The 16,687-nt window shown below is 35.1% G+C and overlaps 1 protein-coding gene across 2 annotated transcripts; it reads left to right on the top strand.

Annotated features, from left to right (window-relative positions):
• Positions 706-16,490, top strand: LOC18787843 (probable acyl-activating enzyme 16, chloroplastic). 2 transcript variants are annotated; one of them, XM_007221240.2, is made up of 18 exons: positions 706-1,133; positions 1,545-1,736; positions 3,822-3,936; positions 4,916-5,003; positions 5,468-5,673; positions 6,711-6,829; positions 7,228-7,377; positions 7,694-7,761; positions 8,464-8,569; positions 10,967-11,125; positions 11,449-11,502; positions 11,583-11,663; positions 12,437-12,574; positions 13,240-13,399; positions 14,433-14,512; positions 14,649-14,794; positions 15,191-15,248; positions 15,328-16,490. In XM_007221240.2, exons 1-18 carry the CDS (start codon positions 891-893, stop codon positions 15,418-15,420), a joined length of 2,256 nt encoding a protein of 751 aa, XP_007221302.1. In that variant the 5' UTR covers positions 706-890; the 3' UTR covers positions 15,421-16,490. The 2 variants fall into 2 exon arrangements, with proteins under 2 accessions (XP_007221302.1, XP_020409723.1); XM_020554134.1 differs by lacking the exon at positions 706-1,133 and adding an exon at positions 2,493-2,769 and having other exon boundaries at positions 1,648-1,736.

Below are 16,687 nucleotides of genomic sequence, written 5' to 3'. Positions count from 1 at the left end.
TGTCCACTTGAGTGGGAAAATTAGCTTCCTTAAAATATTATATATTATCTATATAATATTCAATGCCCAAATCGAATTTGAAGCCCAATTTGCTTCTATTTACTAAGTGTGAGACTTCCACACTTACAAAGATTTCACTCTTTCTTCTTTCTACCAAATGTGGGACAAATGTCCTTGAATTTCATTCAAACTTCCAACACTCTTCTATCATATATTTGAGTCCAATTCACAAGTAGTGATTAGTAACTTAATTATTGATAAGGAGGAGTCTTTTGCATCGTATGCGCATCGCATTGATGATGTTAAGAGGAGTGTGCAATAGTTTGAGAATATTTCAGTTTTTTTTCATTCCAAGGGGTTGTAATCAGGTTGGTCGTATGTTAGCTAAACATGCTTTAAATTGCATCTCTATTGTAACTTGGATTGAAGAGCCTTTGGTTGGAGCCTTTCCTACTTAATGATACTGTTGTACTCTCTTAATTTGGTTAATGAATTCCAATTTGCACAAAAAATAAAAATAAAAACTTGTCTACTTTTCAAAATTTCACGTGATTGCCCTTAAAACATTAATGTTTGTGGTCCGCGCGACAGGTTCCACTTGATGCACTCTTTTTTTGGTCGAAGCGATTGATGCACTTCGATAAACTTCCCCTAGTTCTTCTCTCTCGCTATTTAAAGTCGGTGGTTGTAACTTGTAATGGGCGAATACTTCAAAGATCCCAATCTATCACTATCACACTATATATATTTGGTCGGCTAAAGATCCCAACCATTACACTTTGTCAAACAGTATGAGCTCTTGTCTTTGTTTTTCTCGCTTCCTATCTGTGTCCTGATGCCTATATCCATAGTCTATAGGAAGTCAAACCTACAGTTACAAAAACAGAGCTATGTTTGGAGCTGTGGTAAACCCAATTTCCACAGTTTCTTCTTCTGCTTCTGCAAATCAAATGGCCACCATTTCCGTAAGGAACAACTTGGTCTTGGTTAGCTCTTCTCAATGTGGGCATGCCCTTCAATTCCTCTTTTCTAACTATAAATTCAGAACCAGGCAAGTCTTTCTTGGAACATGGAATGGAAGGCGAGGTGGGTTCCCTCTGAATCGTGGGTTCCGAGTGTTTTGCCAATCAAAGGTGATTCTTGAACACCCTTATAAGAATTTCGATGAATTTATTACTTTGATTGGTCTTTTTTTGATTTGTATTGTCATTTTTCTGCTCTTTTTAATATGTTTTGGTTCGTAATGTTGCCTGCCAAATGTTACTAATTCTATCAGTGTTGGTGAGAATGTGCATGAGATGGCATTTTCCTGAAATAGAAGTTGGGGTTTAGATCATTCATAGACATTTAAAAAGTGAGGTTTAGTTTATGCCATCAGGTGCTTGGTATTAGAGAAATTGAACATGTTCATATCAGATGCTTTGCAGATTAATTTTTAAGTACGGAATAAGACAACGTATATGCTCTGATGATCCAAAATATATGGATTGAAACAGAGATAGAGGGAACTGACGTATATATGTATTCAAAATATTCTGTTATAGACAGAGGAAATGCAGATAAGAAGGTATTCACCATTTCTAGAAAGTGCGTTCCTAGACAGGAATGGTGCCTTTGTGTCCGGTGAGTGGCACGCAGTGCCAGACATTTGGAGATCTTCAGCTGAGAGATATGGTGATCGCATAGCATTGACTGATCCATACCATGATCCACCTTCAAGTATGACTTATAAACAGGTTAGTTTTCTTTCCGCTTTTAATTCTCCCCTTCATATTTGTTTTATCACGACTATTTTTTCCTTTTTCTTTTTTAAATGCTGTATCCCATTGCCTCCATATTCAAGTGTCTGAACTTTGAACGAATTGGGTCCCAAAGCATCATTCCTTGCACTTGTAAATTCTCCAGTGTCAATAAAGAAAATGGCTTGGGGATTAGTTTCTTCCTTCAGAAGGGGATGGGGGGTCTTTCCATTGAGAGGATTACCTCCTGGTTCTTCTGCTAGGATCTTACTTGCTGTTCCAGAACCCTGCATGGGCCTGCAATGGATCAAAAAACTGTTTTTCCTCTTTTTTGTTTCTTTACTCCTTTGTATATTAGTGAAGATTGTGCCTTAGGATTTAGGAATACTAATACTCATTTTAGCATTTTCAGTTTGTTTGTGTGTAATATGGAGTTTGGGATCAATTTTAAGTTAACACAAATTAGAAAATGGTGATAATTTGAAGGGTTTGACTGTGCGAATGACATAAATGTAAACTTAATAGGGTGGCTAATTTCTTAGTGTTGTTGTCCACTTGATTACTGTCAAGTTTGTGGGTTGAAGTAGGATCTGTGAGCAAGAATGAAACTGCATATTGAACTTGATGAAGGTACTGGATATTGTACTTAGCTTAGCTACCATATATTATTTAGTTTCAAAGACATGGTATTTGAGTCTTGAAAGTAGAGTTTGATGATGAACTTAAGAAAATAGGTGTGGATTGTTGTTTCAGTCTTACAGGTATGCTGGAAATTAATACGGAAGCGAGATTCTTGTTCATCTGATAATTTTAAAAAGAATGGAGAAGCCCAAGTTAGAAGAAAAAATTACTCTATGCAGTTGGCTGTCTAGATCATGGCTGTGGTTAGAGATGCCTTCTCAAAAGGAGCATAGTTTCTTGAAGATTCTGCTTAATTCTTCTATATTGAAAGATTTTCAAAAAGAATGAGAGGAGACGAGTTGGAAGAAAATATTTCTTAACACAGATTTCTTTGGAGATTGTGATTCTGGTTAGAACTGCCTTCTCAAAAGGAGTATAGTTGCTTGAAGATTTTTCTGAATTTTTTCTTCACTATATCGAAATATTTACAGACACATGATTAGGGTACTAAATATTTTCTAAGTTCTAAATCTGACGTGAGTTGAAGACTAAATTCAGGAACTGTGAAAGTTGATACTATCAAAACTACTGAAATCCCTATAAACAGACTCGCAATTATAGTTAATAGAAAAATTAATGAACTCTTAGTACTGCCTATGTTCTGAAATTTTGGAAATTATAAATAAATTGACCTTTAATTTAAATAACACTTAACTACTGGGCAGCTTACAAATTAAAAGAAATCTGATCTTGAAAATTGATATCTCTTAGAAAAGGCTCTCAATGTTCCTAAGTTGGGATGATAGTGATACCAAATTTAGATCGAAATTCTACGATGTTTTTCTTAGTGGAATGCGAAGGCAAGGGAGGGCCGTGGTTTACCAGGTAAGCAACACGTGGGTCATTAGACATGTTGAGGAGCGTGCTGTTTCTTTATTACTTTAAATGCATCAATTTGCAGCTCTCACACACTAAACCTGAAATTTTGAAAAGAAATTGTTCGGGATCTTTTTGAAAATTCTGGCTGTAAACTCATGTATCATGGGTCAATGGCATGGCTTTCGGATGATAATTCATTAACTACTTCAAGTTTTAAAATCCTGTTTTTTTTGTACTTTCCAAGGTTAACTCCTTTTTTTTTTAAAAAAAATGTAGTTTTGCTTCACTATTTAAAGTCTTAACTGCATGTTTTAACAAGAAGGAAAATGTTTCTGTTAGCTTATATTTGATTTTCTGGATTATGCTATACTTTTTGCATGGATTTGATATGTCCTCATCTCTCAGTGATAAGTATTGAGGGTCGACCAACTTAGTTCATTTTATCAATTTACTCGTCTATCAAATAATTTTAGTGATTTCATTTACCTATAAGATTATTTCTATGCTTACTTTTTATAAATCCAATAAGCATCTGTCTTCCAGTGTTAATAAGAAGATAAAATACCTACTTTGAAATTGCAGCTAGAAGAGGAAATTTTGGATTTTGCTGAAGGCCTGAGAGTTGTTGGAGTAAAGCCTGAAGAAAAAATTGCACTTTTTGCTGATAATTCATGCCGTTGGCTTGTTGCAGATCAGGGTACATTTTTACCATTTTTGGCCTATAAATGTGTGATTAAAACAATCCTCTATTCCATCATGTATTCTTCTCCATATTAGATTTATGGCTTTTATAGTTCCTTGGTTTATGCCCTTTGTGGTAGTAACTGCTCCCAAGTTCATCCAGCTCTTCCTTTTGGATAAGGCTTTTGAGGTTAAATTATGTGCAAGCAGTTGAAGGGGTGCAGTAATTCTTTTTTGTGAAAACGTATGTCACCTATCAGAGTAACCTAAAGGAGTCTTTCTGTAAGTTTACAGCAGCTTTAGTTAGAGCTGTAACACAGAGGAATCTAATCAATTGGGATATGATTGGACTTATTTGATGTTAGATGTGTGAGTATGATTGCGGAATTAATTTCTTACTTTTCCAGTGTAGTCTGCTTGTGAATTATGGTTGTAGGTTTTTATTTGGCTTGATTTCGTTTATGTTCAGATCACTTTGCAACTAATACGGGGTCAAAGAGGAAAAGTGAGGAAAGTGTTGTTGGGATATCAGCCCTTTATGCTCAATCTAATCTATTTCACTAGTGTACTAAATGCATAGGATTTTTGTTTTAAGTTTGTTGTTAAGATTTCACTCGTTGCTTAAAATGGTATTATGGGAATAGTTTTCGTTGTCGTTGGTTCATCCAAAATTTGAGTTGTTGCTTACTTCTGTCCATTGACATCTTGAATTGTGCTCTTTGTTATGAGAGGTGTCTTAGTTTTAAGATTTTGGTTGTTGTATTTTGGTGGATTTCTTGTTCACTATTTGTACTTTATGGTTTTTTTATAATAAAATTGTGGTTTCTTATAAAAAAGTATGAAAGTTGACAATGCTTAGCAGCTCAATCGTATTCTAGGGAAACATGAAAGCAATTTAAGCTACTACACATGATACTTAATTTTATATTTTTGTTTATTAATATAGTTCATTAGTGAATAGTAATTCTCATCCTCATGTTTTGTTTTTCATTTAGGTATAATGGCCACTGGAGCAATCAATGTGGTAAGAGGTTCAAGGTCCTCAGTTGAAGAGTTATTACAAATATATGATCACTCTGAGAGGTTTGGGAAAAACTCTCCCTTTAGTTTTATGTTTTGCTTATTCAAGTCAATTTCCACCGTCGTCGTCTCAATAATATATATGATTCATAAGATATCTTATGTTTTATAATATGCATCTTTTAATTCACTTCCAATCTTAATGTGTAACATGGCTTGTCTCATTGAGTTCTATTTTGCTACTCATTGTCATGTTTAGTTTTTTATTATTATTTTAATTCCTAATGTTGAAGTAGTTAGTCTTTGACAATCAATGCATTCTATGAGGTTAGTAGGAGCTTTTTTTTTTTTTTTTTTTCCTTTTAACTCAAAAATGGCTTTGAGATCATTAAAAACCATTGGGACCTACCAAAACATGCGTATCATGTGCTGATGTACATTTATGTATTTGCGAACACATGCTTCCTTCTGTTTATCCTTTATGAAACCATGAAACTATCTTAAGTTTAACTTCATCGCTACTACAGTGTTGCACTTGCTGTGGACAGTCCTGAATTATTCAATCGGATTGCAGAAGCATTCAGTTCCAAGGTTGTCATGAAATTTGTAATCCTGCTTTGGGGGGACAAATCAAGTCTGGCCAGTGAAGGGAAGATCCCTGTTTTTAACTACAGGGAGATTCTAGATTTGGGCAGAGAGAGTCGTAAGAGTGCTCCTGATTTTAATGATGCACGTATGTCATCCATCTGTCTACCTTCCTGAACTTCGGTTTCAAACTCCTGTACCCCCTTTTTCAACTTTATGTTTTCCATTCACTTGGTATCATAAAGCATGCATTGCACAAAACATAAGTTTTTTGATGTAAACATGGTTGAAAATGTTGATGTTGGTAGAAATACGGGAAGTCCAGATTTATAGAAATATAAATGAAAAGTTTTAAAACATGGAAATGTTAAATGAAACTTTAGAACATGCACATGTAAAGAGAAAATAGTGTGTGCCATCGACACGTATGACAGTAAACTTGAATATTATTAACGTAAAAAAACATCTGTAATTTATTGATTTTTAATCTTTGACAGATGATTAACATTTGTTAACACGTAAGATACCTAATTGCGCAGTAATTAGAAACTTAGCACTAGAGATTAGTGACAATGACCTGACCTTCAAGAGTTTACTAAAACCAAAGGCATAGAAAAGTAGGATATAAGTCCTAAACCTTGATTTGGCATATACAGGGTGGTATTCTCTTACTGAAAGTTGACATGTTATGTTGCCAAAAAATTGACGCACATATTTAAATAAGAATCTGCTTGATGAATGATTGAGATTAACAGTCTAGAAGCATAATATGTCGCTGTCTGACAAGAGAACATTTCCTTATATGTATGTATATATGTATATAAAGATAGATCATTGCAAATTCACTTGGTGTTTAGACTTCTTCTCTATATTTCATATACAAAAGGGAAAAAAAGAGCAAAATTTTCTTGGTGTTTTTCATGTTTATTATGTATCAATAGCGGTAACCAGACAGAGATATGGCCAGTATGGAAGATTTTTTTTGGGGCTAAAAGTGTAATGGAAGATTGATTATAGTGTGATCAGACTTTGGGAATGCAAATAATGTTTGGCATACTTGATAGCTGTATTTCTTTAATAAAAATTACTGTGCTGTTAATTCTAGTTTCGATGCACTACTATCAGTTATAGAATATTCTTCTCTTGTGGTAAATGGGCTGTAATTGGCATGTGGCTTAATTTCAGGGCAACAGTATGTGCATGAAGCCATCAACTCAGATGATATTGCTACACTAGTATATACAAGTGGAACAACTGGGAACCCAAAAGGTGTCATGCTTACTCATCGAAATCTGTTGCATCAGGTTTGTATGTCAAATAACCTTGGTATTATTGACAACGCAGTAATATCTAGAATAAAACAAAACCCGAAAAAAAAAAAAAAAAAACTCATTAGGGAACCCTTCCTCAAACCTTACATCATATCAAATGCCAAATTGACATAATTAATCTCTTAAAGAATTTCTCCACATAATTTGCAAACCTGGTGGGTAATATGGAACTTCTATCTCACCATGAGTCCATTAACTTATGATGTATGACTTAATGTACTGACAATGCCTTGCTTTGCAGCCTATTTACTGCATTTTGGAATACCCTCCCCAGTTTCATTTATTTATTTATTTTATAATTGAAGCCAATGAATGTCTTTCCCGCAGTTCTTAACTCGGTTTTGAGGCCATTTGGTTTGTTCTTTTCACAGATAAAAAACCTCTGGGATGTTGTACCTGCTGAAGTTGGGGACAGATTTCTCAGCATGCTTCCACCTTGGCATGCTTATGAACGAGCTTGCGAGTATTTCATATTTACGTACGGAATCGAGCAAGTATACACAACTGTGAGGAACTTGAAGGTATTACTATTTTGAATTGCTGCTGATTTTCATGGATGTTAGTTTGCTTTACTATATTATTATTTTACTCCTAGGAAATGTTATTTCCAGAGCAAGTACATGAATGGGTGGTTGTGGATGTGACCTGCATATTGCTCCAATTCTAACAACTTTTTCTTTGGAAATAACTTTACCTAAACTTTTTCCTGTAGTCTGAAAAATTACAAGAATATTGTCAGTGTGATATAAAGTGGGAAAAAACTAATTATTTCACATCCAATTATATGATATGCTTCTTTGGTTTTATGATGTTCTAATTGAATATATTATTTGATAGGATGATTTGCGACATTATCAACCAAATTACATAATTTCAGTTCCTTTAGTGTATGAGACACTTTACAGGTATGTCCTTTTCTTGGGAATTATGGTATTGCAGATGTCTGTTTTTTATTCATGAAAAAGTGTTCCGGACAACTGTCTTTTTTTCTTTGTGTGAACATGTGTCCTTTTCTTTACCTTCTGTTCTCTTTGTTTTGGTTTTTAACGTTCGTCACAGAATGTGTCTCACACATTTGTTACAGAGAAAAGCATTTGTGATCTCTCAAGTGGTTACAACGTTCACATATCATCAACTTTAAAAATATTGTAGAAAAATTATTCATTTCTTGTGTTTGTTAAAGATAGTTTTTCATTAGGGTTACTGTTAAAACCTCTTTGTTTTTTGTAATTATTATTTTATTTTTGTTTCTAAAGGTAGGTATAAATAGAGCCTTGAATGGTTACTATTATGACATCAGAGCACTAGTTCTCTTTTCAGATTTCTTCTTGAAGAAGGTTTAGCTTTCTAAACTTTAACTTTTCAGCATTTTAGCATATTAAACGACATGATTTTGCTTATCTAGACAACAACAAAAATTTCATTCTGAGCAAGGCTGAGGAGTTTTTCGGTTGTGTTTCTTATTGTTATAGATGAACTTGCTTATCTAAACGACACGATCTTGCTTATCTAGACCCTTTTTTTTTTTTTTTGGTACAGTAAACTATTTCCTTCTCATAGCTTCCTCCTTTCTTTTCTTTAATATTTTTGTTACATTCCCTTTGCAGTGGGATTCAGAAACAGATCTCTACGAGCTCTGCAGCTCGTAAGTTTATTGCACTTACATTCATAAGGATCAGTTTAGCATACATGGAGTTTAAAAGGATTTATGAGGTACAATACTCAGCATTTTCTTGTGTTTAAATCCAGCTATTTTCTATTCTCATTGGCCATACTAAACAGATAATATGAACACTGGGGAAATGGGAACACATTTTCCCAATAAGATATTTAAACATGGACTCTATCAATGCAAAGAGATGGAAACAACCTTGACCAAGAAGTTGGAAAGAGCACACAGCTAATTACACATTAATTAGGTTGTGAATGACGACATTCTGGAGGAAGCTCCTTTGTTTTATAAGGTAAAACTTGGGCCATGCATTGGGCCAAGAAATCCCCTGTCAAACCCAGACAGGCTTGAGGGTAATAAGCCTGAAAGGGCTAGCAAGCCTTTTTGGGCTCCACGATCGAAAGGAGATCATTGGAGCCAGACCATGACTGGTTAAAATTCCCATCAAGCTGTTAGTGACCCATTAAATTTGGGTCACTCCACCAAATAACCACCCGCACTCCCAAGCCAAATGGCTAGTTGGCAAGGGAGACAGGACGTTTGAGTTCAACTCAACCTCTAGACTCACGCCACATAACCATCAATGGTTGAGAACAATCCAGACTACTTGGAACAGTATAAATAACCAAGGCCTTCAACTATTTGAGGTACATGATCTAAAGTTACAAAACTTAGTACTCTGGAATCTCTCAAGTCTAACTTAAGCATTGGAGGTTCTTTGATTTCAGGTCATAGAGGTCATGTTACTTAACTCGTGAAAGTCAGCTATAAATTGGCCAATTTGAATAATTGTGACTATGAGTCATGAATTTTCTTTGAATGTGATATTCTAAATTTAGGGAATCAGTTTGTCACAATTTCAACCAAAACTTCTAAATTTAAAATTTTGATGCTCCACTTGAGGAACCCGCTAAAATTAATTTTGCCTACTATAACAACTTGGACATCATGTGCCTACCTACAAGATGGATGATGTTACTTGCGTCTACAACACAAAGACATTGTGTGCGTTCATGGCATCATGTAGTTGACTGCAATGACAGGGCTAAACACTTTTTGGCATCAAAACAGAGCAGATATATATTTTAAATTTGTGGGTAGGATTATCAATAGCCAAGTTTGAATCACAATGTAATACTTTGGGTCCCACATCAGCTATGCGGTGGAGAGATTTAGACTTTTCGAGTACCTTAAGTGAGGCATTAGATTCCAAATGTCAACTCAGATAGCAGTTTTGGAGGATGCTTTTGAACTCATGCTCCAATACCATGTTCAGAAAAAAAAGGGAGAATAGAACACAGTAATTATAACTCTAAAAGGGTTCAAATAGAATACTAATCACACCTGTAAACAAACTAGGAAACCACTCCAGATTCCTAGTCAAGGATGAAAATATAGGCCAATATCCTGATATATCCCTATTTTTAGGTGTCGATACAGATGCAGGAGGGTAAGCCTATTTCTTCCTCCTTATCGGCAATATATCCCCGATATCCTCGATATTTACCGATAATTCCCGATACCAGACAAATAACCCAGAAATTTGTCTTCTGTTTTGAAAGTAATCATAGGTCCCAGCCACTGATTCAATGTAAAAAACCAAGCTTTAATACTTAGAGCTTCTCCTTTCTTCTCTCCTCAGTCATTTCGGCTATCTTTGGCTCTTCCTTTCCTCTCTCTGGTTGCTCGGTTTCTTGTGTGTTTGATTTTATTTTTCACCTAATCTTCTCTCTCATTTCCTTTATCATTAAATCTAACTCTTGTAATATAATGTGGGTTATATATTAATCGGTTGGGTTGGGTTATGTTTGAATGATGTTGTCTTTGTTGTGTTAAGTCTAATTGTATTTATTTTCAGGATTTTCATCGCACATTATATACACGTAGATTTCATCATATGCATATCTTATACTTAGTATATTTTGAAATTTATTTGTTCAATACATTCATTGATAATGTGCTTAATATCTGTGAAAGTTTCACTTCAAAATTCCGTGTTTTTAAGCCAATATCTGTCTTTTTTGTCCATTTTCCGAGATACCTAAAATGACATCGATATATCCCCTGAAATATCCGTAAATTGAAGGCCCGATAATGTCTGTATCGCCAATATTTTCATCCTTGATCCTAATTAGAATATACGTTCACTCTCCGAAAACATCAATAACTAAATCAGTTATGCAGCCTTGAAAATGTGTGACCCCCCAGTTAAATTGGTATTTTGTAATAAATCTACTGCTTCATAATTTTGTTTGACTGTCCTATTGACTAATGTATTTGAATCTTCTGGTAAATCTTTCGCTATCATCTTGTATCAAACTGATCTACAACTGGTTTCGAACTTGATTATTGATCTTATTATGTCTAATGTGTTGTTTGTTGACAATTAGTTTTCCTTTCGACCTTATTGTATCCGATTCTTTCAATTTGGTTGATAGGGGACATATTTGACAAGGAACCAGAAGCAACCATCATATCTTGCTTCAGTATATGATTGGTTGTGGGCAAGAATTGTTGCTGCAATCTTATGGCCTTTGCATATGTTGGGAAAGAAACTAGTCTATAGTAAAATTCACTCAGCTATCGGAATATCAAAGGTTGTCTCTTTTCTAAATCATTTCTTGTGGTCACCTTCTTTTTATTGGAATTTAACATTGTGAAAAGTGGGTATAACAGTCTTATCAATTTTGTGGGTTTCTTTCACATATCACCGGAATATCAGTGGTCATCATATTTTTAGATTATTTATTTTACTCAGTTAGTTTCTACATTTTGTTTCTCATTTGCAAAAGTCTCTATGCTTGTGAGGAAAATTTGTATTCTCTTGTTGCTTTTTCTGGATCTTTTTAAGTATATACCGTCCATAAACTAGCAATTTTGCTGTTGACTGGAATGACGGGGTTTCCTTCACATCCTTCAGGCTGGCATTAGTGGAGGAGGCAGTTTGCCGCCACATGTTGATAAGTTTTTTGAGGTCAGACTCTCAGACATATTTTTCTGGCCAGAGAGAAGTTTTGGACAATCAGCTCTCATATTACTGTTGTACACTTGCAGGCAATTGGTGTGAAAGTGCAGAATGGATATGGTTTAACAGAGACTTCTCCTGTTATTGCTGCTCGTAGGCCAAACTGTAATGTAAGAAATACAATCTAATTCACATTAAAATGTACAAGATCTACTTTTTGGTTAATGGCACCTCTGATAATGCATTTGATAACAGAAAATAGAATAAAATAAACAAGTACCGTTCAGAAAAATTTATCGTTGCTTTGTAGGAGTTAAATTCAAAGTTGTATTGACAAAAATATTCTAAGAACTATAATGATCATCAATAGGATCACTTGGAGTCCCCTAATTTGTTCTCAGTGCTTGTAAATGTCAAAAAAAGAAAAAGTGATTGTAAGTGATGAAAGGCGCAATATTTTATATATTGTGGTGCAAGGCTTGGAATTCCCAATGTGGGATTCTATTCTCAGTATGCTCCCTCAAGTGTGGCATGACTGAACCAAACACTTGGACAGATTATATTGGGTGAATAAGCATATGTCACCAGTAAGTTTGGTACTCAGTTTGCCTGCTTTGATACCATATAGAATTATAGTACCCCAAAACCAATGAGCAATGGGTGGAAAGACCGAAGATCTATATATTTTATGCATGGCTGTGAATTTCTGGGTAAGATAGTTTGTTCTCAAACAGAATCAGTTTTGAATATGACAAGTTCACAAATCTTGGCTGTTATCTTGTTACCATAAACAATCACTGACTTACTTCCTTTGTTGCTAGAATTAATCCTATTCCTAATAGAGAGTTATTTACCATATCTTAATTTAAATTTTTAGCTTATATAAATTATTTTCCAAAATATTCAATTGTGTTTTAGTTGGTTGAATTTTTTTTTTTTGAAGGTTCTTGGTTCAGTTGGGCCTCCAATTCGACATACAGAGTTCAAAGTTGTAGAATCTGAAACCGGTGAAGTTCTCCTACCAGGTTCAACTGGCATTGTAAAAGTTAGGGGCCCACAAGTGATGAAAGGATACTATAAGGTGACATTAATTTTAGTTAATCAAAATATGCTTTCTAAATTTTGAATTATTCAGATATATGCTAAAACATTTGTAGTCATTTTGTATAAATAAGTTCCATGGATTTAAAATGCTGCAAACTTGGTAATGACATAAAACTTTGGGTATTATAATACTGTGAAGTTATTAAAGCTTATCTTGTGCATTCTTCTCGAGATGCTCTGTTATATCTAAATTGCATGAGTGTGATCTGGAACCAGGGAAATCTTCGTAAGACATAACATAGACATTCTTAACGGAACCTCATAACCAGGAATCTTGTATGTTCTTTAAGAGTCTTTGTCCCCCCAGAAAAGATTTTCTAAACTCCTTTGTAATATCAGCAGTAGTCTTCTAGTATTCGTTAGGGAGCAACCCAAATTAATTTTTTTTACTATGTGAGGTACTGAACTGGTTTAGCATGGTAAGTGTCTGTCTTGAACCAAATATTTGCAGGCAAGCATAATACATATATGATTTCCTCAAGATGTCAAGTGACCTTTCTCTTCTAATTCTTAGTCTTCTTCTGAACAATGTCTGATTTTTTGCACTTTTGAAATTTATTTTTAATATTATAATCAGAATTCACGAAACTTTTTCCGTACCTAAGATGTCAAGTGACCTTTTTGCATTCACACTTCAACTAGAATCCAGGTGCTACAGAGCAAGTACTAGATGAGGATGGTTGGCTGAATACTGGAGATATTGGTTGGATTGCTCCTCACCACTCAACAGGGCGAAGCCGTCGTTGTGGAGGTGTTGTTGTCCTGGAAGGACGCGCAAAGGATACTATAGTCCTTTCAACAGGTATACTAAAATCTTAATCTTCTTCTGCTACACTGTCATGGATCTTCTTGCTAGGAAGTGAATACTTGAAATAGAAACCCTAAATTTCATTTGATTTTTTTTATTGAAAAAGAAACCTTCATTAATAGAAATCAAGCAATACAACCTGTGGACAATAAACCCACCTCAAAGTACAGAATCAAAAGAAAATAGTGGAATTCCTATCCTGTCTTATCCGTATACCCACTAAATCATAGCTTATTGCTGCCTTCCCATCTAATAGGATTGCAGACAGATATCTAAAAATATTATTAATAGATACCCATAAGGATGACAACAACTTCACGCTATCGTGCAGCTCCTCCACCTCTGCCTCCTAAGACTCTTTGAAAATTCTTCTGTTCTTGTCATTCACCCAAATTACCGCTAAAACTCTGCACCTGAATAATACTCTAACTCTCTTCCCACCTCCAAAAACCCACTTGTCTCACTCAATGAGGTTGAACACCCCACCTGGAATTACCCAAGCCAATTTCACTTACTTGAAAATTGCCCGCTTCCCTGAAATTGCCCACATGCCTTTTACCTTCCATGCCATTTGGTTTAACTTTCAGCGTTTTCTTTTTCTTGGGCTTGTGACACTCATACTTTGTATAGATCTTTTATATGTATGTGTTGTGTAGTGCCCGTTTTATATTGATGGACATCCTACATGAAAATTTGTGTTTCTTCAAGAACGGGTTATTAAAGTTGCCAGCTCCCCTCTATCTATTTATTCATTTACATTTCAAATTAAGAGATCTTAGTTGCTTCCTCATGCCGATCGCAAATTTACTTGGCTTCACTATTCCCAAAAGTTTTAAGTTGTTTGGATGTGGGTCAGGGCATCTATGGTTTCCATGTTCTAAAATCTGAAAACAGTCATTTAGTGAGAGGTATTTTAGTTGATGCCGATCTTATACCTTAGTACTCATTTTCATTTCTTTTTGTTTCTTCTTAATACCCTACTTGGTATTTTTGGTTGTTCTTTGACACAAGTTGCTTGAAAAATTAGGTGAAAACGTTGAACCAGTAGAGCTTGAGGAGGCTGCCATGAGAAGTAGTCTCATTCAACAAATTGTTGTGGTTGGCCAGGTTGAGTTTCAGCAGCTTTCTTCTGTTCTTTTCCTTTTTCTGTATTGGACTTTCCAGAACTGTAGTTATCTATATTCTGCCACATTTAAGAGGCCACATACTGATTTTATGCATTTGGTGGCATTCCTGTATGTAGGATCAACGACGACTTGGGGCAATAATTGTTCCAAACAAAGATGAGGTTTTACTTGCAGCCAAAAAGTTGTCTATTGTAGATGTTAATGCCTCAGACCTCAGTAAGGATAAAATGACAAGCCTGCTATATGAAGAACTAAGAAAATGGTAAAATTTATTTTTCAATTATTTCGGATATAATGGATGGACCATGTGACTGTGCATGTCAAACCTTGGCTCAACGTGCAACTTATTGTGCTTACTAGAATTAATTACTCAATCGTGGGTTATCTTGGAAATAAAAATATGTTTCTTCTTATATACTCGTGCAAATAATTGTCATAATTAAAAAACGATCAAACCCCCTCGTATCGTCGAGGTTCATTAAGAAAAAACATAAAGCCATATTATTTCCACAATCATAGAAACTTAAGAAACCAAAAAGGACTATGGCCTATGGCCATCAGAGGCCATCCAAATCCAGTAAGGAACAATAGCAGACCTTGTAGGCTATTGCATTCTGATGTTTTCTTTTCCTTATAGTTTTCCTTTAATTTCATGCAGGACTTCAGGGTGTTCATTTCAAATTGGACCAATCTTGATTGTGGATGAGCCTTTTACGGTAAAATATCGTTGCAAGTCTTGTCATTCCAGTTACAGATGTGACTGGCTGGCTGATTAATTGTACCTTTTTATTGCAGATTGATAGTGGTTTTATGACTCCAACTATGAAAATACGAAGGGACAGAGTCGTGGCACAGTACAAGGAGCAAATAGAGAATCTGTATAAGTAAACCTCTAATCTAGGAATTTGCAGAAGCACTTTGAAGTGCATGTACTTTTTATGAAATAAGTTTAGCAAGCCCTTGGTATGTAGCCTTTCCAATATACTTTTGAGTACTTGTTTATGTAAGTTCCTTGCTATCTCTTCAAACCTCGTTCATTAATTAGAATCTGTAGATTTGCATATCTGTATATGAAAAGCAGCATATATCCTAGGTACAAGGAACGGTAGCCAGTGCAAGACTTTCAACTTCCTTTGTTTAGTTCCTGGCTGTAATCTTGTATACGTTTATATGTAATATTTGTAATAATTTAATGTAAGTTGTACAGTACGTATATTTGGTCTTCGTATTCTGTAACAATAACAGACAAGAATGCTTACATGTGCATTTCTTACTTCTTACCTGCAAGGGAGGTAACTGTGTGCGGCAGCAGTTGCGTACCCTACTCAGCACATGATGGAAAGGGCCGTAAATCGGCTTGATAGCTCGAATTCGTCTCCTTCTCATGCTCAGTTTGCTGTGGCTCATTCGAGTTCAAATGTAAGAGAGTATAGCTTGAATAAAAGATTAGGCTAGGCTCATCAACAAATTTGGCATGATCGAGTCGTAAAGCTTGTGAACAACTCAGTATTAAACTGTAAAAATGGTTCGGAAGGACAACTCAATATTATTACCTTCTTACCCAATTGCCGTTGCCTGTAAAAGTTTTTGTTTTTTTTTGGATTTTCAGCCAGCAGTCTAGTATCACCAAAGGGTTGGAGCTCGATATGTCAAACCTAAGCATTTTGTCCACATTTTGTATATCACATCCTATATTGCCTTATGTGACACTTGAGGTGGGAGCCACATCAATTAAAATTATTTTAATTTTTTATTTCTTTTAGCATTTATCAATTGGCAAAAAAGAAAAAGGAAAAAAAAAGAAACAGAAAAAGCCTAACGAGCCAACGCGAGGGCTGGTTCTCCCTCCTCTCCTTCGTTCCTCTCCTCTTCTACAGTCAGCGTCTCCTCTCGCCCTCTTCATCGGCTATCCTCCTACACCATCAATTGTCCCTCCACTGTCCCTCCTTTGATTATTGGTGAGTATATATGATTTTTTTTTTCTTTTCTATTCTTTTTATTTATTTATTGGGATGCTATATTTTCATGTTCGTTCGCCTCCATTGATGACTTATGGTCGTTCTCCATTGTTTCTTTTCATGCCTTTTTAAATAATTTTAACCTTTTTTTTGTTCTGAATCAGTTAGAACCTGCAAGTATGAAAACATAAGTCAGA

The sequence above is a fragment of the Prunus persica genome, chromosome G1 (assembly GCF_000346465.2).
Source record: "Prunus persica cultivar Lovell chromosome G1, Prunus_persica_NCBIv2, whole genome shotgun sequence".
Lineage (NCBI taxonomy): Eukaryota > Viridiplantae > Streptophyta > Magnoliopsida > Rosales > Rosaceae > Prunus > Prunus persica.
Note: the sequence above shows the minus strand (reverse complement) of the source record. Positions and strands in the feature narration are given on the sequence as shown.